General features: G+C 37.2%; 1 protein-coding gene, 1 long non-coding RNA gene and 1 other non-coding gene across 4 annotated transcripts in view; all 3 read right to left on the bottom strand.

The window, feature by feature from the left end:
* The window catches only part of POLA1 (DNA polymerase alpha 1, catalytic subunit), a 191101-nt gene that overhangs the window by 137209 nt on the left and 30007 nt on the right, over nucleotides 1–23885 (bottom strand). For both annotated transcript variants that reach the window (XM_019622071.3, XM_085210462.1), the window contains exons 21-26: nucleotides 22483–22612; nucleotides 22022–22141; nucleotides 20813–20909; nucleotides 20125–20249; nucleotides 18296–18445; nucleotides 17945–18067 (exon numbers count right to left, since the gene is read on the bottom strand). In XM_019622071.3, the coding sequence (XP_019477616.2) occupies nucleotides 17945–18067; nucleotides 18296–18445; nucleotides 20125–20249; nucleotides 20813–20909; nucleotides 22022–22141; nucleotides 22483–22612 (745 nt within the window). The remainder of the gene's footprint in view (nucleotides 1–17944; nucleotides 18068–18295; nucleotides 18446–20124; nucleotides 20250–20812; nucleotides 20910–22021; nucleotides 22142–22482; nucleotides 22613–23885) is intronic.
* On the bottom strand, nucleotides 239–17938 carry LOC116217556 (uncharacterized). Its single transcript, XR_004162241.2, has 2 exons — nucleotides 1378–17938; nucleotides 239–570 (listed from the first exon to the last, which is right to left on the bottom strand). It is a non-coding gene; the product is annotated as an uncharacterized LOC116217556 (long non-coding RNA).
* Nucleotides 20425–20555, bottom strand: LOC116216245 (small Cajal body-specific RNA 24). The gene has a single exon (XR_004158698.1).

Below are 23885 nucleotides of genomic sequence, written 5' to 3' on the forward strand. Positions count from 1 at the left end.
GCTCTTTATTTCCTTAGTACTCTGAACACTGAAAAAAAAAAAAAGCAAAATCACACAAAATCTACATAAAACAAAACAGGAGTGTCAGAATTACAATCTGGAACATAATTTACTAACTTCAGTGGCATGGCATGAATTAGCATAAAAATATGCTAATTCATACAAGTTAAAACATTTCTTCAAGAGTTAATGTCTGACAATGTTAACTCAAGGTAAAGGAAAAGGAAGGACGCGGAAGGAAAAAACAAACAAAATAACTTTATTCTAGGTTTTGACCATAGCTGGAGTAAGAGAAACCTTGGTTTTCTTTTTTCTGGATTGAGCTCAGGCCCTCAAGCCTCTCTGAGGAATGAAAAAAGATCTGTCCTTCCAGTCCACTGTGAACTGTACAGTTACTAGGATTATAAGTGGATCACCTGTGGACTCCATGAGGCCCATCTCTCCATGCCTGTGTGATCAGATCCACTATGGAGAAGACAGTGTAGTCTGAGTGTGCTGAGGAGAGATGGAGTCTCTTGGGCAGGACAGAGCTACTGCACAATCTCTTCAAGAGACCTCTTGCACAAGTTGCTAGAAGTGCAAGAAAATAACAAAAAATTGAAAATCACATCATCAAACATTTGTTCTCAACCACATCTATCATATAACCTTGATGCAAGTGAGGATTATTTTTACCTTATAAAATAAGTCAGTTTATACATGAAGCCAATTTTAAAAAGAAATGAGTTGTTCACAGTAGCGTGTTGTTTTATCTAGCAAATACTGTTGTATAACATTTCTCTTTAAGTACTGATAATATAAATGGCAATGCAGTCCTAACAAAGAGCTTTGTCAAAAGTCATAACTTCATTGGTATTCTCAAGATCTTATTTTTTGCAGGGATGTTTCCTACTACTTACCATGCTATAAGTTTTTGATAGGCACATACAACGTCCACGAAAGACAATAAAAAACACAAAGATAAATTTGAAGCATATTCTGTTCCAGAACTCTTTGAATTAAAGTTGCATGATTCCGATAGTTATAAAAGCAATTTCACACCAAGAAACATATAATCACACCTTGATCTTGTACCAAAACCTATGCAAATCACAAATTAAAGTCTAATGCCTGTCTATTGTTTCAGGAGCACATGCTGGAAAGGTATCAAAACTTCAACATCCTTCTATGGAAGGAATATAATGAGCAGGTGCTGATAAGAAGCATTTTTTAAACCGCTTCTCAGAATAGTGATACTAAATAATATTGAATTTAAAAATTATTATTATTAGACTTAGCAAAAGGGATTATTATCACATCCCTAAAAGACTTGGAGCTTCGAAGGGATATAAACATTACACTGAACTACAGAGGTAAATGAAGACCCGAAGAACACACCTTCTTCAATTTCTTCACATTCTCAGTGGGACAATGCAGCCCTCAGGCACAGTACTGCTCAGCCACCAGTCTCACAGGGTCCCCTCCTTGCAATTCAACCTTCTACACAAAGATACATCTGCTTAAGCCCAGTTTTCCACACCTCCCTGCTGTCGCTGTGCATGGCATCTGAATCAAAGAGAAACAATTTATTCCATAGAAAAAAGTGCAGATGCCCAACTTAGTATGGCTGACATTTACCTCCGTTTCTCCCCAGCATTGTCTCAGCAAAGAACACTGGCTTCTCAACTTCCTCCCCATAACCAGCTTTCATCATCCAGGTTCTGTTACCCAGATTTTCTTCTCCTTTAACTCCTCTTAGCACTTTTAGGATTTTCTTCTTGTTCTGTTACAGCTAAGTTTGCTCAAGCAGTTAATACTGTTACAAAAAGCACTGCTTCTGACAACTATTTTGGATAACATAGCCCACTGAAACCCTCACCAGTTGTTTTCTTTTTGGTTGGTTGTGTTTTTTTTTTTTTTTGTTGTTGTTGTTGTTGTTGTTGTTTTTCCATTGAAGACTTATCATGATTACACGTTAAGGGCTTCCACCTAGTTCCAGACAGAATTATACCATGTCTTCTCTCATCAGAAAAGACATAGTCTATCAAGATTAGGGCGCCACCTCTTCAGAGACCCACTAGCTCAAGATCGTCAAACTAGAACATACTTGGCCACTGACATGACTGTGAATTATCATCATTTTGCAAGCAGGAGTCAAACGTTCATATACACATCCAGTCCCACCTGTAATTTCCCAAGTTGTGTGTCTCTCACGGGAAAGGGGCACCAATACTTTCATCACTTTTGTGGCCCCCCCTTTTACTAAATAGGCTCTACTTCAAGCCTGTAGCTCCAGGCTGTGTAAAGACAAAGATTTTAAAAGCAAGACATATGACACTGATTTATCACAAATGAGAGGAAAACTCACCATCTCCATGCAACTTCTTTCTCATGAACTAAGAACTGAAATATGGCTCATTGATGCTGCCAACTGCAGTGACCCTAAATTTTGACCAACAAACACAAGACACTAATCATGTAAGAGGACTTGTAAGACAGTAATAAAAGGAAAGAGATGAATTATAGATGTCAAGTTGAATCACATTTGGGGCATCAGGCACACAAATTATTTTGAATCTTGGCTTTTCTTACTGGCTGTTGTTCTCTGCCACAGCACGAAATCCATACAACTGCTTCAAAACTTAGTGGAACAAAAATGAAGTGTCATACAGTCCACTGCATGGCAAAAAAAGATTTAAGAAATACGCGACTGTCATTAAACTCAGCCCCCAGAAATCACACATCATATAATCTTATATGGCTCCATTTTAAATAAGGTGACAGAAGGAAAGAACAGAGTGGGACATGACAGGTTTTTTTTTGTTTGTTTGTCTTGTTGTTGTTGTTGTTTTACTTTCAGTAGCCCTGACAGCCAATCTGATAGGTATTTGTTCCTCATCATGTCTATAAATTATATATGGTCAGACATTCTAAAGATATGTTCCCTAAAGGTTTCAGGTTCCTACCACTGCTGTCTTAATTTATGTTTCAAAGGAAACTCCTGTGGAAGGAAAAAAAAAAAAAAAAAATACTTTGTTGGCTCGCAGCAGTACTGTCATGATGGCTCCTAGATTATTCCCTCGAGGCAGACAGACTAAGTAGGAGGCTTTATCATCATTCAAGCAGATGGGTTATTAGACACATGACACCAACAATTTTAGTAGACTTGAACATGCAAGCTTGGTTTCAAGGCTGAAATACCAAAATGAATCCACTCCTGAGGAATTCTCTGTTATCAAATAGATACATTTGATAGAAGTATCACATCTACCCTGTAATGATTTAACAAAGTATTCTTATTTTTTATTCCTTACTGAAAAGTAAGTGTAAAAGAACTGAAACAAGTATTTAAGTCCCTCTCTCTCTCTCTCTCTCTCCCTCTCTCTCTTCTCAGGTTCCGTCTGAATGAGGTCCCAGAGTTCTATAGTTTCACATCTAACTCCTCACCTGAAGAGTAACAGTTATGAAAAAGTCGTGAGAGTATTTTTTCTGCACTCTTCATCTCATCTTTTTGATTCTGGGTAACCAGCCTCTTACAGAAGAGAATTAAGTATCATAATTGTAAATACTAAAGCATAAAAAAGTCCCTAGCCAATAGGCTTCACAGCTAAAAATACTCAACGTGAAATCCTTTCTTCAGAACCATTCCATTACTTTGACCCACTGTATGTACATCAGTGTTTAACATTTTTATAATGTAGGTACATATCCAAGATTCCAATCTGTAAGCTCATACTACTTAAAAAGTGCAAAATTGCTATAACTACAAAGAACTACCCACTGTAAAATTCCACAGATGCCTTTAATAGAACATACTAAGCAGCCTACCATGCATCCATCCTTTTCACCTCAAAGAGAGTGACATCTTCAAAATTAATACATGAAACACGTCCATCTACAACATAAGCTCCTGAATCTGTTAAACTTACAGGCTTAAAGTAGAGACTAAGAATATGGGACAGAGAGAAAAAATTAAAGAGCTCTAGTGACTCAGAATCTGAAGACTCAGCACCTAAATCTTCTCCTGGTGGCATTTTGGAGAGTGATCAGCAAGGAGCAGACTTTGGTACTTTCCAGTTACACTACTAATCCACAGTTTTTGCCATTGTAATTTTCTCTTTTTCCACTCTAAAAAACAAAGTCATCTTCACTTGTAACTGATTTCTGATATGACACCTACAATACCTAACCTCAGATTTACTTAAAATTAATTAAAATTAAGTATATGTTGCTTAATAGTACTTTTTATTTAATAGGTAATAATAATCCAGTGAATTTGTTATTTCTTCTATCAGACACTTGTAGTCTGATATAAGCTACACTACAGTATGCCAATAACATACAACAGCACAATTATTTAGGGGTGAAAATCCTGTCGAGTCCATACATTCCAAGACGGAAAAATTCACATTATAATCAAGTCATAATTTCTGTTCAAGAAGAGTTTAATGAATGTGTACTCTAGATATTTGGTCTGTTTGTGGAAAATGAGAGATGACCTTCTCTCTTCACTCCAGTAGCAACTGGTTTATACCGTCCAGCTATGCACACAAAGGCATTCCATGTTTGCTTTGATTGCTTGTACATGCCAGAAGTTGATGTCATTGATAGATTAGGGCTACTGACACCGTTATCATTCTCACACAAAAACTTTATTAGCATTATAGAAGGACTGAAAGTGTGCTACCCCATTTTCAAAAAATCTTCCCCATCTGCTGCTGGATGACATACACAGATCACCTTCCCTTGCCTATTAGCTAGAGAGTACAGCAGGCATCTGAACTCCACGGGAAGATTCTGGATGCATATGCCTTGTGAGCAACTCCAGTGTTTGTAAGATAATTGCTCTGGCATTGTTAACTTGCAGCAATAATCGGGAATGAAATCACCTAATAAGCCAAGTTACCTAGTAATCTAACACATTATAACCGTAACGATTGCATATAAACTTTGAACCCCCGTTAATGCCAATTAATTTCAAGAGCATTAGCACCCACGGTAAACAAGTATGAAACAGTTCAACTAATTAAAGCTTACTACGTAATAGTCCTTTAGCTTCAATTATCATTTTTCATATTAGTCATCTGAAACAGTAACGATATCCACCAGCTGGAAAAGTTGAGCACTTAGAACAGGGCCATCTATTCCCACAGCAACAGGTAATCGTAGCAGCTTTTGAAACTATGTCATGCACTTTCCTAGGGAAACTGCTAACTAAGCCTTATCAACAGAGACAAACAGCAGATGGCAATAAATGTGCCAAGACACATTTCATCCTCCAGGAAGAGTTCAACACAAGGCATCAGCAAAAAAGAAGCAGAGCTGGAAACATGACTTCCACAGATCTTAGCCAGCTGCTCTCTTCTGTAGCAAAAAATAAATAAAATCAAACCTAGTCAAGCAGTGATTCTCACTCTACAGTACAAGTCTCCAATGTAGCCCATCTTTCACAGAAAATCTAGTACCAGGTGCATCACAAGAAGACAGCAGAAATCATTTTTCTTATGAGAAGCTTCCTTCTCAGCCCTTCTCATTAAAAAGGAATTTGTTCAAATACAGACATCAACTCTCAAGGCTGAGAATGATCCCAATGAAGTCAGAACCCTGTAACTGCATGCAGACTTCTAATTCTGACAGTTGATCTCGTCTGGAAATACCCTTCAACAACTCCACTGCTCACTCATAAAAGTACACAATTGGGAAGAAACAGAAGCCTGGAAATAGAATTAAGATACTAAAAGAAAGTCAGTTACTCCATTTGCAAGTTATGTTACTATTTTCAAAACACGTTACAGTACAGCTGAATTAACATTTATGCCCCCATTACATTTAAAAGGCAGTTAAAATCAAAACATGTAAAGTTTTCTTTCACTAGGATTTCCCAAACGCCACCTCCTCCATTATTTACTGTAAGAGCTCAAAAACACAGAAGACAACAAAGTGCCAGTTTGGTATGTTAACTCAAGTCCTACACAGCTATTGGCCAAGACACAAATTCTCATAATTAAAGATAAAAAATACCTCCACGCTCTGTAAAAGCTGATTAATGGGTTAAGCATGCAAAAAGCTTCTTTTCCTTTCTGTTGTTGTTTTTTTTTTTTTTTTTTAAAAAAAAGAACTTACGCCATCAAAATCCAAACACTGTGAAAGGTGTCTGCTTCAAACACTATCTGGCAGAGCTGAGTAGTAAAAGTACTACCATGTCACATAAAACTGAAAAAAACAAAAACTTAAGATCAAGAACAAAGAGCAAATCTGTGATGATCTATGCGGAACACAAACTATTAATAAACTATTAACTCCAAAATTCTTCACAGAGAGAAGAGCAGGCACAAGACAGGCTTTCCTTACGCTACACTAGAAAAGGCCAGGGACAAATACTAAGTCAGTACTGATACTTGATAATTGTGATAATCTACTGCCATGCATACCTTACATGCTCTTCACTGCAAAAGAAGTTGCTTGGCTTAACAGAGACTCTCCCTTATTATGCAGACCAGCTGAGCCAAAAGCTATGCAGTACTGTATGGAATAACAGAAGGATCATTTCTGGAATAGGCAGATAAATAACACTTCATACTGCTCTACCATCATATCCAGATCTCTTCTGATTGATATATTCTTCTTTTGTTTGTTTGTTTTAAATAGGGGGAAAAAAAAAGAAAGAAAGAAAAGAAACCAATATCCCTTAAAAAACGAAATAACTGATGTTTAATAAGCTAATATAATAAACATCAGATAACAAATATTTATTCCTACAGTAAAAATTAATGAAAAGGAAACTGGGACAGCTGCACAGTCCAAAATTGGCACTGATTTTCAGAGAAGGAATAGGATCCCTGAAACTATTACTAGATGGCTCAGGAATCCCTGGCAAAAAATCAAAGTTTCTTAAAAAAATAATTGCTGTAATTTAACACAGTATTTATGACAGAGCAAAGTCACACAAGCTCACACTCCAGGCTGAAAACTAAGAGACACAAATAAAAGCCACAATTTATTAATCTTCCTTCAGTTAGCATGTCAGAAGCTCATCTTACGGGGAAAGAAAAACACACCAAACAGCACAAAATAGATGACTTGCTTATATATGAACGATGAAATAATTGTTTACTTCTAATGTTTAAAAAAAAAAAAAATCAAATCAAAAGTTCAAGAACCAAAGCAGCAGATAGAAAAAGGTCTGTACAAGAGAAAGGTGAGGGTTGTGTTTATCTGAATGTGCTTGTTAGACAAGCCAAGATCAGGACAAAAAAACCACAGATACCTAAAAGCAACCAAAAACATTATGACAGCCATTAGATCAATGTGAAGTGCAAGTATCCCCCTAGCCACAGAAGGAAACACATTAGTTAAGAAATGACATGGTAGGATGTAAAGGGAAGCAACTTGACTCCTCCCTATGAAGTGCTCAATTCCAAATATTCCAAGTACAGCTAAAAAATCTTAGAAACCTGTATAAAATTGAAGTCTAGTCCAAAAAAGTAAGGAATATTTAACAAACAATGCAAGTTGAGAGGAAATTTCCTGTGTGACAGCTTTCTCCAAATTATTTTTTTTTAGGACTGTTGGGAAGTATCCCACTAGAGTACCACAGCTAATTCCATTTGGACATGTGCATATGCCAGCATAATGCACTTTCAGCAAGAAGCAGCTACTATAATCTTCCATTCTTAGTTCAGCAAGACACTTTTTATTCCTGAAAGAAGAGTTTCAGTCTCCTAAATTCAGCCCCATCTTGTTACAAGTCAGAAGCATTTTTCCATGATTTACATAAAAGCATTTCCACTGAACTAAACAGCAAATGACAAATATAATAAATGGGATCCAGATAGCATTTAAATAGCTGTACTAATTACAATACACAGATAGGAACACGATCCCTTACTCAACTCCTTGGAATAAGCATCCAGAACATTGAAGAGAAAAGAGAAGAAAAGACAGCAAGTAAACAAATTTACAAACAAAACATCCAAAAAAAAAAAAAAAAACACAAAAAAACAAAAACCACCCAACAACAGCAAAACATTCAGCGTAAAGAAGGTAATCTCAACTAATTAGACACCGTAATGATCTTTTCAAAATCTGTTAGAGGTGAGTAGTAGTTAATAACTTCACAGATTTCCTCCAATCCTTTAACAAGGAAGGAATGGCAGTTTCTAAATCATTATTGCTCTGTCATCCTGGACCACTGCCAAGAACGTGGAACTTTGGGACACCTGTCAATTAACACATTCCTACTGAAGGCAGGCTCATCTTCGGGCTTTAAATCTACTAAGAATTAGTGATTACAAACAAGCAGATCAAAAAACATAATAGAATTAGCCTCTTGAAGAACAGTCTTTGACAAAAGAACATGAAGAGGTGTCTCTGCTTTAGTAGCTATATACATATTTTGGAAGACGAACTCCATGATGTAATAGCCCTTTTTCCATCTCTAGCATCTGTGGTATATAGCAGCGCATGCCAAAATGACTGGCCACCTGATGGACAATTGTGTATAAGAGTCAGAGCTAAAGCTTTTCTTTAATCAAAGCCTTCTGCAGGGGTTCTCAGTCTAAGTACAGGCTTCTCATTGATTTTTCTTTTCCTCCAGGATGACTACTTTTAACTCTAAGTTGAAAAATATAAAGTTATGCATTGAAGCAAAAAAACCAAAACAGTATGATACGTATTAAAACAACAAGAAAAATGAGCTACTGTGATCTAAAGAGACTGACAGATTTCTGTGCAAATACAGAAATTATATTTGTCTAAGTTAAAAGATGCTGATTACGTTAGGTTCTGAGGGAGACAGGCAGAGTGAGGAGGACAAATTAAAGTTGATGCATTAAAAAACCAAACCATCAGCTGCCACTGACTTAGAGCTCGGGAGTTCAAAAATTAAAGTGAAGGAAGTTCTAGGTTCAACAATTATAATCCCAGTCAGAGCAAAACCAATGGGGAGTCTACAAACCACTGTAAAACTAACCTAAGGTTTCCATGTAATTTTCTGTCAGCCTTCCCAGTGTCAATTCCAAATTAAAATACAACAAAGCCTTTAACTGTTTGATATCCCAGGAATGTCACAAGTATCACAGAAGAAGAATGAAGTAACACCAAAAATATTCTTTGCACTAAAGTCAACCAGAGAGAAAAGGAAATAAAATCTTAGTGTGCCAGTTGTGGTAGTGTCTCATAGAACGATGATGCAGAGAATAGTTGAGAACACCACACTGAAGGGGAAAACTATCTATGGAAGCAACTATTACCACAGTTACTCCTCTTCTGGACAGCTGTTCTACAGATTCAACTTCCTTGGATAAAAACCTGTTTGTATTTGGAAGTCTTCTATACCACTATCACAGAAATCCTTTTTATGCAGGTATTTCAGGAAGTATGACCTTCAACTTCAGCAAAGCAGCTTTGCACACAATTCTGCTTTTCTGATAACTTCCAAATGTTTAAACTCCACAATTTCTGGTCTGCTTAATTAACAAGAAATTAGACAGAATTAACTTGACAAGGCATGATCAATGAGAGATCAATCAACCAAGCTATTGCTTGGCTACGACTACCTATTCCCATCTCATCCCCCACCTTTGGTGGTGGGGTTTTTTTTGTTCATTTTTAAAAAAGGGCTTCCCAATTACGGCTACCCAAATTTTAAGCATTTTTCCAGTCTCATGTAATCACTAAGACTAGTACAAGCTCAGCTAGATATGTCTGCCAGGAAATAATCCCTTCGGTAAAGTTCAAATGACATTCCGACATTCCCCATTTTTGATGAGCACCGCCTTTCGGTCACACAAATGGGAACACTTTCCCCACCACCACCCCCCTTCCCCCCTAAAAAAACATTATTATTTTTTATCTCTAAGACTGTCACCAGAAATAAAAGTCTAGACACAGGAAAGGTAAACTGAATTGTATTTTAAGTATTTTTTTTTTTTTTTTAACTTCTGCTGAATTATTGAGTGTTGAAATAGGATTTTATGGAGCAACTGTTTCTAGTGTCTCAAATCAGCAAATGCACACAGTATCAAATTGTAGACCAGATATCAACATACATAAAACTAATCCTACTCCCCGAAACCTTACCCAGTAAGTTTGACAAAGGGCATAGCCTGAAGTCAAAGACAACACTGCCACCAGCAACATCTCCTGTCTTATATAAAGTATAAGTCCTGGAATGAAAGTATTTCAACTATTTATCACACTTTAAAATCTGAGGGGATTATGCATTCTGACACTGCCCTCTCTCTCTACCACAGAGGAAGTCTGAAAAAATTAGTTTAGACTACATGACTGACTTAGAGGTTTCCTTGCTTCAAACCCTGCCTGTCTACATTAGAAAATCCACACAAAGTACATCTCAACTTGTTAAATTACAACCTACTTCCCAATAATTCTTTGAACAAAGCAGAATTCTTGATATTTGCCAGAGTCTCCCACACTCTTGCAAGAACTGTATTGTACCAACAGTAGAAGAGAGAGTTCAAGACTATAGTTCACCTTCCACTGATAAAAAAGGTCTTGAACAAACTGTCTTATCTGTCCTATATTTCAACGCTGAAAACAGTATAAGCTGTTCATATGCACATCTTCTAAATTAAGCCAATGAACCTTGGCATAGGCCCAATGAAAGGACATACATAGAAGAGCCCACATGACATAATCCATGCAGCAAAACTGGCATTCAAAACACACAGCGCTTTAGCTCTTGAACCAAAACAGCCTTCTAGGTCAAATACCACTGCTTTAATGTCTTATTCCCAGCCTTCTTCACTTGAAATGAAAAGCTGCTACTCTTATATCTGCTGGATCTAGCTGACCTTGGCAATAAATCTCATTATAAATTAAAGCAACATCTAAACTAAAGGTGATAAAACAATTTCAGTTGAAACGAATCCCTGGGCATCATCTAATCCAGCCTTCTTCCCAAGAGATGACTACAGAACTGTTTGGTACAAGGCACCACTGGAAGAGTCTGGCTTCTTCTTCATAGTCCCTTTTAAGTTTTTGGTCACCATAATTTGTTCTTTTCTTTAGTTTTTTCCCTGCAGACTGAAAACACCCAGCTCCAAGCCTCTCCCCCAAATGTCGCAGTAGGATCATCACTACCACCCTTAAACCGTTAGCGGAAAACAACAGATCTCCTAGACTTAAAAGAGTATTCATTCATGAGGATAAATAATAAATTACGTAATTGTGCATGGAGGAAGAAGCTTCCAGTAAAGTCTGTGTCGCAACAGTGAGCTTCTGCATAGACAGTAAAATTCCCAGGAAATATATGAGAATTTTGATCACAAGACCAAAGTGTCGTATTTTTGACGGACAGCATGAATACTTCAGTCTTGTGGGAAACAGTCACTTCAGTTAGATCATTTTTCCATACTCTATGGAGTATAGGAGTACTTGAGAAGGAAAATTATCTTCTCTGATTGGTAGTCTCTTGTAATTTGAAAATCTGATTAGCCTCCAGGTACCCTAAAACACGATTCCTACAAAAGGCCAGTGTCCAATTTAAGATAAACGAGGCAATATCATCTCGAAGAACAACCAGTTTACAAGTGGCACTGTGATGTTGCAAAAGCTCTCATTCTCCTTGTAAAGCTCCTGTATCCTTCTTTAATGAGGTATCTCTACGCCAATACTTAAAGAGAACCACCAAAGGATCTCTCTTTTGAATCTCAAAATTCCTATCAAATTCTATGCAGGAATAAACAATTTCTTCAGCTAAAGGCTAAGTATGGCAAACTCTGTGGAGACTCTGTGGACAGTCACCAACATTTTACTGCATGCTTGAGAGTCTTTCCGGCTAGTACCAGATGTGAAGAGTCATTTCTACCTCTCCTGATTACAGGCTACCAGTCTCACCCAACACATGGCTTCTACAAGGACACACAGCGTTACATAGGACACACAGTGTTACATTTCAGATCTCTGAAAAATTTGCCAGAGGCTTTGCACTTCAGCGTCTCCTTGTACCTTGGCTTTCAGCTTTACCAAAATTTTGAGTGAGGCATATCTTCTTGCTATTTAGGCAGTCAGGTTAAGATAAGATTCAAGTAAAAGCAGAATCTTTTAGAATCACGAAAACAAAATAGGAGACAGGAAACCATAGGAGAAAACAAAAGTACAGAAGGAAAAACACAAATAAAACCCTTGCATGTTCAGCTTATTAACACTAACCCTACAGTTTCACAGTCAGGTGTTAGCTGGGAAAAGGACGGTGATGCTCGACCCCCTGTAACTCATGCTGAGTCTGCCACCAATTTCTAACCTTCTCCTTTCTACCACCCCTAAGAGCACGCAGTGAGTGACTGATCCAATAAAAATCAATCTGGTAGAGTTAGTTTTCAAAGTCAGACCACCAGGCTGAGCCAACTCACCATGTGGCTGTGCAATTGCTAGAATCCATCCACAGAAATAAACCCATCTCACAGGAAGTGAGAGGCACCACACCTTTGACTGCACAGTCTTAAAATAAGCAGTCGTGAAAAAGAAAGTCTCTCTATTCATCTGACTTGCTGTACATCTCACATCTGATCAATCTTCCTAAACATTACTCAGTGAACATCTATAATATAAAACCTTTCTGTTCATTAAAGAAAAACAAAACCCAAAATAAAATTTCTCCTCCGAACTAATTTCCTTTTCACAGAGGGTATTCTGATCATTCTTTCTAACTGAAACATTTCATTTCCTCTCTTTGGAAATACAGAAGTCTTTATCAGACCAGATGTCATCTCATGTACTTGACTTAGAATAATAATATTCAATTTCAACAAACGTTAAGATGTTCCATAATTTTTCTACTACTTAACACTCAGTTTGCATTTTCAGATTCTAAGCAGCCTCTCCCTGAAATGTCTGTTGTAACTTGTTTTGGATATTAGAATGCAGAATAATATGCACAGCTTTTACTGCTGGATCACAATTGCATCTAAATATTTAAGTGACCACTGAATTTACCCCAAAAGCTTCCACTTAGAGATACTGCAACGATTTATCACTGCTTCTTATAAGATTTCAGCTTGCTATTTTTAACATTTAAAAGTAAGCGATAAAGTCTTCACCCAGACTTTTGTTATCAGCCTCCAAGTCTCCCAAAAATGTTATGTTGATAATAGATTCCTTGTCTAAATATAGAAGGCATACTTAGATGAAAATTTAGGATGATCCTTTCCCTCATTTAACATTCTGCATTCTCCCATGCTACAACATGGAAGAAACCAGGTATTTGACAGTTGTCCCACTCACATGACAGCTCACGCAGACTGCATAACCAAGGCCTTAGAAGTAATTATAAAAAAGTAATTGATGATCATTTTCCTCATTTGAACAAGACTTCGTAAAAAAAAAAAAAAAAAAAAAAAAATTGCAAAGAAAGAGATACCTGGATTTCTTCACAGAAGCCAATTACAATAGACAGTGATTAACCTGCTTACCTACCCTTGCTTAATTTTTTTTACTTTTTTTTTTTAAATGAGCTCATCTTTCTTCACTTCATCTTTCTCCTCCCTCATCCATTCTTTCCCCAGACTGCTGCAATAACATGCTTTTATTCATTCCTTTTGACTGCCAGGGCCTTAAACTAATTATTAACTGAGAATGTATCTAAGGATCTGAATGAGAAAGTTGGAATTAACCCAACTGCCTTTCTCACCTTTTTATTTTGCATACTGTAGCAGCTGATCTATCTGTTAACACTGCCAAAAATAGTAAATGTGTGATTTTCCTTTCAAAAACAAGTTTGGTGGTCATTTGAGCAAAAACATGTAATAGTGAAGAATAACACAGAAAAAAGAAAGCAACTGAAAAAAGCCACAATTTTGAGTGATAGCCATTAGCGACGACACTGACTACATATAACATTGTCTCAACAACTTTGCTGTAAGAAAATCCTGCAGAGGGGGGCATCCTGAGTTTGGGAAATGGGACAACTGACACTCCATCAAAAGACTTGTCCTTTAAAGAGGCTAAAAAGGCATGACCTTACACTGCCTGCAAGTGCAGAGCTGGCTGGTTGTACAACACCGACTCATCTTGTTTCCAGTTGTTAAATTACATTAAAGGACAGCTAAAAATACATTAAATATTTTCCTATTACTTTTCCATGCAAGCAACTGCTGTAGTTACAGCAAGAGCAATGTCCGGGCAAAGGCTTAGTAACAGAGAGGGGGGAAAGTCCAGAACCCTTCCAATGCATTCTAGATCAATAATGTAACATTTGGATTGCAAATGCAATTTTTTTTTCTGTTTTTATCTTTAAATTTTTCTACGAACAAGAACCAGAGCATTCCTAATAATCAAAATAGGATTTTTTTTTTCCTAAAACATTCATTTCTTTTTCTAAAACATTCAAGCAGATCTGAACTACGGTTTTCACTCCTCCCCCTCAAAATTTTCGCTTTTCTTCCAAAATATACTAAAATTTGATCAGTCTTTCTGTGCTATATAACATTAAATTCAAAGAAATTTCATACTGATATGTCCCATCCTCCAGGCTGGAGATTATCCACAATAGAAAAAAATAAGGAAGATCCATCTGAAAAAATTGTATAGTCAACATTTAAAGCACTTTGTGACAAAAGAGAAAATTTTAATTGATTAATGATCTCAAGGTCTCTATCGCCATCTAGTGAAAAATTACTACCACTACTACACTGTCCAAATAAATTAAATCTCACTCAACGGAATCAAACGCACCAATTTATCCCCTAGGTCCAGCCTACATACGATCCAGACGTAAGACTTCCCTACATTTCTCCCGCATGTAGTAAGATATGCAAGGGTCAATCACCAAGACTGACTGATGAGTACTGAGCTCTTATGGCAAATTCTGTCAGAGTTTCATAGCTTACAGTGTCCTAGCCCGATGATCTGTTTCTACAAATGACATTCTTTCTACACTGTATATAACAACACTGCCATTAAACTGAAAAGATCATCTCATACGCTATCATAGATTAAAAGTTCTTAAAATAGCAATGTGTAATCACAGCAGCCTGTAGTCAAAATAAGGAAGTCTGTGGTAGTTCCATGACATTTAGTGCATTGGCATAGCCAAACCACAAACCAAATTTACAGTCCACAAGAGGCAATAAAAAGTATTCAGTATCATACATTTGCAGCGCTCAGTTCTCCTTATGGTCTCCAGTCACACAATTAAAAAGCACCAGTTTCAGAAATTCAAAGCTCATTCTCTCTTAGCTACATTAAAACTTAATGCTACAGTCAGCTTCAACAGCTTAAGCTTGAAATGTATGTTCTCTGCTTTAAATTAATCTGACAACACTTACAATTCAACTGTGTTTTTGTGAAAGAAATGTTAATTTTACTTCAATCTATACAGGATTTTTCCCACTTCAACATTTGCATTAGAGACATCTACAAACTCACCTGCATTTGCCCAGGACATTACAAAAAATATACATATTTATATACGCAATAGTTGTTCATCATAAAGGCCATTAAAGTTTAGAACAATAATATCTTTTCTGTAATAGTTTTCTTTCAATTTACCTTTCCATACTGAAGAGCCAAATCTCCCAATACTTAACATAAACCAACTTTATTTTAGCATTTAATGTTAAGAGGAAATCTTAATCTAAAGTCATGGAGTAACATTCTTCTAGATTAAATATTCCAGCTCATAAAAACAAGCCAGAAAACTACGGTGACATCTTATTACATCTTTTACAGCACAAGCTACTCCTTGCTGAATAAGAAACTAACAAAGCTGAATCTGTTTATTAATTATCTACCTATAAAAGCAATTTTTTTATTTTTTTTTTTAACAGACAACATGTATGTATGCAACATGTTTCATCAGAAACTATTATACTTCCACAGAAGCACAAAACTACTCAAGTTTTCAGAAGTTTGTTATCTCCACGGGATCCAGAGTCCTAGGGAAAAAAGATAACTTCAGCTCCCCAGGAGGTGCTCAACTAGACAGAAGAGACCTACCAAGACTGTAACGTCCTGCTGATTTCAGCATTAGTGTTGTCAGACACAGTCTGGCTCCTGCTTACCTTTGTAGGAACCTCTGCGCTGTGCTCCCAGCAGCCCCATCTCACAAAGCTACTTTTAGAACTCACCAGGGACAACACACTTTCAGCCAATGCTGTGCCAATACATTAAGTTCCTCCTCAAACTCAGACCAACTACAAAACTGTAGATGCAAATGTGTGCTAAGACCTTGCAAGCTCAGATCTAGTACCACCAAAATTTAAGAGGCATGAAATCCCTCTGAACCAAAAAACCAATTAAATAAAAGAAAGCATCTCAAATGTTCCCTAGTGCATATTCTATCATGTATTTCTAATTTTCCTTCCCACACAGTAACCCATTTTACCATTACTTTGGAACATCCAGACAGGATGGGGTCTTGAGCATCCTGATCTACTAGAAGGCATTCCTGCCCATGGCACCCTAGCACATAAAGTGTTAGAACTAGATGACCATTAATGTCCCTTCCAACCCAAACCATTCTGTGATTCTATAACTCTGTGATGCAGGAACACCAGAATTGGATGCACTACTATCCCGGAACTGATAAGTCACAGACAACTGATAATAAACAGTATGTGCTACTAAGAAGGTAATTTTTTGTCTTAACAGAAAGCAAAAGGCTCCAGTATCTATACAACACCTTCTTTGTGACAGGTACTCAACTTGACTAATGGAGAACGACAACAACAACAAAAATTAAAATTCAGAAAATATAAACTATGAAAAATACAGCTACTCTTCATGTCAGCCTTGTCCACAAATAAAACAGAAACAACCCCCTGCCAAAAAGATAAAATTTCCTTATAGGAAATGTCAGCATTAGAATTCACATGGAAGCATAACTCATTTACAGTAATCAAACCTGGAAATCATTTCCTCATTAAATGCCTTCGGGGTTAAACATAAGTAAACATAAGTAAATCCTGGAGGGACAGCAAATGTGAGGTTATCCCAGAAAACTCTTCAGAGGGGAAATCTCTGAAAAATAAAGACGTGTTACTAGAAACGCTCTACCCATCAGCTGTGAGTCATAAATGCACCTACAGCAAGGATAGCTGTACTCTTAAGTCACAAGAGTCACATGCCCTGAACACCGACATGAGCTCTTCCATCTCCCTGATCAACTAAAAGATTGACCAACCATTCTGTCACATTCATTACCTGGCCCTCTAAAGATTCCTGCCTGGCATTCTCTTTTATAAAAAACTAACAAGCAGTAGCATGAAAAAATCGCGTTTTAAATGCTGTGTATTAGTGATATCTTTTGGATCTGAAGTGATTATTTTCTCTCTCAACCAATGTAGAGGTCTCCATTCTGCCACTACTGTAATCAAAAGGAACACCAGCTATGCCTATAAATTTAAAAGAATCTCTTAAAAATATAATCTGTCCTCTTCAGCTAAAGCAAACCTTCATTTTAAAGAACAAACAGGTTTTGAAAGTAAGGCCCTAATATATAATTCATTGGCACCAGGGGATTAATCAGCCCTGTCTCAAAGTCAGGGTTTCAGGCAACAACGTAGCAAGGCACAAGACTGACCATGGACAAGTTCATCCAAAATTGATGTGTACCACTGAATCAAAGACCAATGTCTGAAGCAGAACTGGAAACTCATGGAAAATATGCAAGTCCTGATTTTTTTTTCTTTCTTTTTTTTTTTTTTTTTTTTTTTAAATCATAGACCACTCTGATGAAACCAAAGCAAATTAACACGTGCAAAAAAAGAAAAAAACAGCTCAAGCTAGAGTTTCAACTTGTCTTAATTTGAGACATTTGTCTCACTCCTTTCCAGATTCCAAATTCCTTTTTTCTTCTCAAATGCAGTACGGGAAAAATTAAAACAGGTCCAAAATTAAAATCAGGTCTGAAAACAAGTGAAGACCGCTATCCTGCTCAATGAAAAGTAAGTAGCTTAAATTAACTTTTAGGTACACATGTTCACAAAGTTGTTTAATGTCTTACCTCTCTCCCTTTATGCGTCACCAAAGCAGCCAGAGGCTTGGCATAGAATCTGCTGTAGGAAAATCCTAGGCAGCCATACATACTGTTAGCGGTGAGTTTCAAAGCTTTCTGTCTGATATCGTACTGAAAAGAAACATAACCAGCAAAAATGATACCACCAGAGCCAACAGAGAGCAGAACTTAATCTTCAAAATTGCATTCACAGCTTTTTATATAGTCTGCAGCAATGATGGGCTCCAAGAAAAACACATTACAATCACTGCTCACTGCTAATCATCCCTATTCTGCAAGGCTGATCAGTGCACTTAAGGGGAAAGGAAGGAAAAATCAAAGGAGTTCCATAAAACACACCTGTAAATAAAGGTCAGGATTTAAGTCTGGCTGTTTCATTAACTGCTTAACTTGGCGCCTTCTCTCCACAAGTTTCCTGATTTCTTTAGGCAGAATTCCCATTTCCAGAGAAGGGTCCGGAAGCTCTGGAATTTCTTCCTCTTCTTCTACCTGTCAAATGATCATCAGTGCTTATCATTTCATGTTTGAAAGTTAGATTTTAATGTGCTAAGTGAACAGTTTTGCCAGAGAGGGACAAAAAAACCACAGCTCATATCTGCTCATATCCAAGCCCATGCCTGTTTACAACAGGCAAGAAAGAGCTTTTTTCTATAGCATTTGACTCCATCATCTAATCTCCTTGGGGCCAGTGCCTAAGCCTGTCAGCCTGTCTCTGTTCAGAGGGAATCCAACAGGAACATGGACCAGTAGCAGTGAGATTCTTTACTTTTATATAGATGAGCGTGTGAAAGAGATATAGTTGGTATGAGTAAAAGTATACATACAAGCAATCCTTTCCTTGCTGAACTAATACAACTTTTTTTTTTTTTTTTTCTAATTCTCTCCTAAGTATTTTTGGTTTTCTGAGCTGTAAAATGGAGCACGTGATCTGAGGAACTGATAATCTGAATACAGTAATAGACAAAATGGAAATCAACGGTAATAACAAAATGAAAACCCCACCCCAAGCAACTCTACCACAGCAAAAGAACAACCCGACAGAAAGCACACGTTCTTCCTATTAGCATGTGTGAAGAAATGATTGCTCAGCAAAAGTGCAAAGATATTTCAAGTGTAATGGAAGAGAGAGAAACAAGCAAAGAGTAACAGACACTATAAGGCTGGCGCTTTGGTAAAGCAGATTAAAAAGAAACTTAACAGGAAATGACATTAAAGCTTGATTCAATATCACGCCATGCAAGAAATCAAAATGAGACGTTTCAATTTGAACAATTAGGAAAGAGGAATAAATTCAAAGTAAGTTTGGAGAAATACAATGGAAAAACTCCATTTTTCTCCTCATTTCTGCTATGGTACTGGTATTTTAGTTGTTAGGAGACTAAGTCTCATAACTACTTATGGACAACACACTTATTCCAGCCAGTGAGCCGATCTCAGTTAAAAATAAAAGCCTCAGGTTTAACCTTCAGACCTGACAAGCTCCCTGCTTCAGTTTACATCACAGCTCCACCAACAACTGTGCCATAGAAAGACATCTTCAGGAGGTTCTTCAGTTGCATTTAATATGGTTTAACACTTTCTTAAATAGTGTGAATTTCAGCAAAGCTGATCTTGCAGTTGATATACTCACAGCAGTGCTCCCTGACACACACCCATGATATACTGCCCTGGAGTCTAATGGAAGGTTGCTTTATTGCATTCCTTCCCCAAGCATGAGACCTCCTTCACCAAGGTACATTTTATGAATTCTATGGCAACATAACTTTACAGAGCTTCTACCAAGGTCTGAAGAAATGGGCCAGTGGGCTGAGAAACTGCTAGGTGGACACAGGTCTGAAAAGAACCGACGGTGCCCGACTAAAAATCTTGTTTCATGAGGATACCACATTAGAAAATGATAGATTTTATTTAGATAGGAGATAACTTACCAAGACACTAAAGAAACATTACTGAAATAAAGATGGCATATAAACTATACCCTAAACTGAAACTTACTATGATGTATGATGCATCTTTAAACAAGGCTCTTTTTTTTTTTTTTTAAGTGTGAAAGAAAAATAATAAAGAAATAATAAAGGAGCCAAACAATGAATAAGAACAATTTCTTAAAAAGCTAATTCATAAAAACACGCTGAAATTAAGGCAGTCACAAGTTAAACCACACAAACCTCTGCCCTTTTCTGTGCTTCTGATGACAGTCGCTGCACTGTGGTAAAGCAGATGTTAAACTCCTGGATAATTGATGGGTACAAGCTGTTGAAGTCGAGAAGTAAAATAAATTTGTCATAAAAACCTAAAACAGAAACAAAAACAAAAGGTATGATTATTCAGTCTCACTGAGGACTTCATCCAGCTCCAAAATTTGTATGCAAGTGACAGTAATACATCGCATCTCATTTCTGTAGTACATTTCCGTACCACAAATCCCTTGCAATAGCTGTTGAGATGTACCACTACCCATTGCAGACAGCTGTCAGAAGTGGAACGATCCAACTCTATTAACTCACCAGAGTTGAACAGATAGCTTCTGTGTTACTATAGGACACTAGTACAGTTTTCCCCACATAGAGGAGAAACTGAAAGAAAACTCACGTGTCCATTAGAAATGTATATGCAGATATATACGTATGAATTTCTCTCAAGAGCTTAATCTACTGACAAAAAGCTAAGAAAAAAAGCTTCCCAAGAGTTAGTAACTCCAAAATCTATGCTGGGAATTGTATTATATTCAAAAAGAAACAACAAATCAACACTAAACTCCTGCAAGATACATACATTGTCCACTGCAATCTCTCTACATTAATATATTCAACCTGTCTCTAACTTCATAAAAGAAAGGAAATTGCAACATCTTACCGACTTTGGGATCCAAGACTAAGCCTCCAGCATATGCTGCTTTCTTTCTCCCCATCTTTGATTTATTCTGATCTTCAAAATCTTCATCTTCATCCACCTTTATTTGACATTTTAAAGTCATTATCTAGTCTCCAAGATTTCTATACTGTTAGAGGAGTTATATTTGGCAAATCAAATACAAAATTGAATGCCACTGCATACAATTCCCTTCAAAATACACTGAAAATAGGGTATTTTCATCATAAGCTTTATTAAAGTTCTCAACATCTCAAAACAGCATTCAAGACAACTTGTATGGGAACAAACTGATCACAAGAGATTACCAAGACTTAAGGAATTGTCATCATTCACTATAGTGCTACTATGTATTTTCTTGCTGTTTGTAAACACAGACAGCAGAAAAAAAATCAACTCACGATCCACAAGAAGTATCTTTGACAATTAAAATCAAAATATGTTTTTTGGAAGTAACAAGGATGGACTTTAATTAAGGAAATAACAACAGTATTACCGACTTAAAGAGTATTTTGCTATTTGTTTCAGCATGGTAAGAACCTTTCTTTGAGGGCTTCAAAGCTCTTGTGAACCAATTAAAATTCAAGCACTGTTTTGATGCAATAATACAAACAAAAGTACTTATTCTGAAATATTCTATTGAATTTACTTAAAAATAAAAAGCAAAAAACAGTGAAAGAAATGCATTCTGAAATTCTAATGCACTTGCTAATAAATATATAGATGTTTCTGTAAATATATTATAATGGCATTATTCAGATAATTTTTTTCTTAAACATCTTTGGATCTTCCACTCACGTTCTCAAATCATAAACCTTATAAACCATACTCGAAGAATGGTTTATCAATAAAAGTTTTCCTTAACCATACAGTAAGAATTCATCCATTAATCAACATAGTCTGTCTTGTGTAATATTCTCCTACGGGCAAGTATTTGGCTCATTTCAAACTGAAAGATGAACTGAGTTTCTATAGATTTGTGATACACTGAGAAAGGTGATACAACATGCCTTGAAAACAAACATTTCTCCACTGTCATCTTAGCAAAAACATCTTTTGAATTAATCATAACTTGTAAAGTTAAGTTATATCTAAAACAGTCTATGTTTGTGCTACGTTCTCAGTGAACAATGGTCAAAAGAATGCTACTGCTTTTTTAAATAAGAATTCTCAAAGAAAAAAAGCTCAACTCACCAGTTTCTGTAGAGGCTTTTTAAAAACTTGTTTGTCTGGGACTATGTAGTCCTTTTCATAAAATGCATGAAGCAGCAAGAACTCATTACGTTCAGACCGTCCACCCATCATTGTCCTTGACTACAGAGAGGGGAAAAAAAATTCATAGCAAAGCACAGAAAACAAAAATTGATGTGCAAATATAAACTAAGAAATTTCTTCCAATTATTTTAAGTTCACCTAGCATTACTATTATGCTGCATCATTAGCATAGACAAAGCTCAAATGCAATCTTGTTATGGAAGTTTTAGTACTTGATTCGATTATCAAACTTGCACTCACTACAACATAAAACAGTACTGTATATTCTGAATTTGTGCTTGTAACTGAAAATTAGCAATAAAACACAGGGAAAAAAAAAAAACAAAACAATACTAATCTTGAGAAAGAAAAGAGAAGGGGGAGAAGTCTTAAAAATGTACCATAACATTTCCAGAGATGTTTGTAATCTGAAGGGCTAGTGGCAGAACATTTAGCTCACACATGATCTGGAGAATGAACTTGGCATCTGTCCAGGTGTTTTCCAGCATGAACAGTAAGTGAGGAGAATCACTGGAAAAAGAAGTGGGAGATCCCCTTAAAGTAAAATCAGGCTTGTATACTACACAGAACACACCTGGTACCTTTAGGACCCCAGCATTGAATTAAACAATTTAACTTTTAATGACAAGACTAATGACAATAATTAAAAATAGTATGCACATTCTATTAGTGTATCTAAAAATCAAGTCTCACAAATCAATTTGCACTGCACACAGAATCACAGAATTAACAAATCACAAAGTTTAGAAAAGACCTCCAAAATGAACTAGTCCAACTATCCACCTATCAGCAATACTTCCCCACTAACCACATCCCTTTGTACCACACCTACACAGTTCTTGAACACCTCCAGGGACAGTGACTCCTTCACCTCCCTGGACAGCCTGTGCCAGCACCTCACCACTCATTCAGAGAATAAATTTCTCCTACAATCCAACTTGAATCTCTCCAGTGCAACCCGAGGCCATTCCCTCTAGTCCTATCATGGTCACCTAGGAGAAAAGGCAGACCCTAAACACAACCTTGCCACAACCTCTTCTCAGGTAGGTGTAGGGAGCGATAAGGTCTCCCCTGAGCCTCCTCTTCTCCGGACTGAACAATCACAGTTCCTTCAAACACTCCCCATAACACTTGTGCTCCAGACCCCTCACCAGTTTCACTGCCCTTCTCTGAATGTGCTCCAGGGCCTCCATGTCTTTCCTGTAGTGAGGGGCCCAGAACTGAGCACGGCACTTAACACCCAGCCCCACCAGAGCTGAATACAGTGAAATGATCACTTCTCTGCTCCTGCTGGCATCAGTATTTCCGATACAAGTCAGGGTGCCATCCACCTTCTTGGCTACTTGAGCACATTGTTGGCTCATGCTCAGCCAAGAATCAACCAACACCCCCAGGTCCATTTCCTCCACAGTCTTCCAACCACTCTGCCCCAAGCCGTAGCACTGCCTGGGGTTGCTGTGGCCCAAATGCAGGACTTGGCCTTGTTGAACCTTGTCAGCCCATTGGCCTCAGCCCAGTGATCCAGCCTGTCCAGATCCATCTGTAGGGCCTTCCTACCCACAGGCAGATCATCAATCCTCCCAGCTTAGTGTCATCTGCAAATTCACTGAGGGAGCATTCAATCCCCTCATCCAGGTCATCAATTAAAAAACTGAACAGGACAGACTCCAATATCAACTCCTGGGGAACAGCACTCATGACTGATCACCAGCTGGATTCAGCTCCATTCACCATCATCCTCTGGGCCCGGCCATACACCCAGTTCTTTACCCAGCAAAGAGTG

Source organism: Meleagris gallopavo, chromosome 1 (assembly GCF_905368555.1).
Source record: "Meleagris gallopavo chromosome 1, MGAL_WU_HG_1.1, whole genome shotgun sequence".
In the NCBI taxonomy this organism is placed as follows: domain Eukaryota; kingdom Metazoa; phylum Chordata; class Aves; order Galliformes; family Phasianidae; genus Meleagris; species Meleagris gallopavo.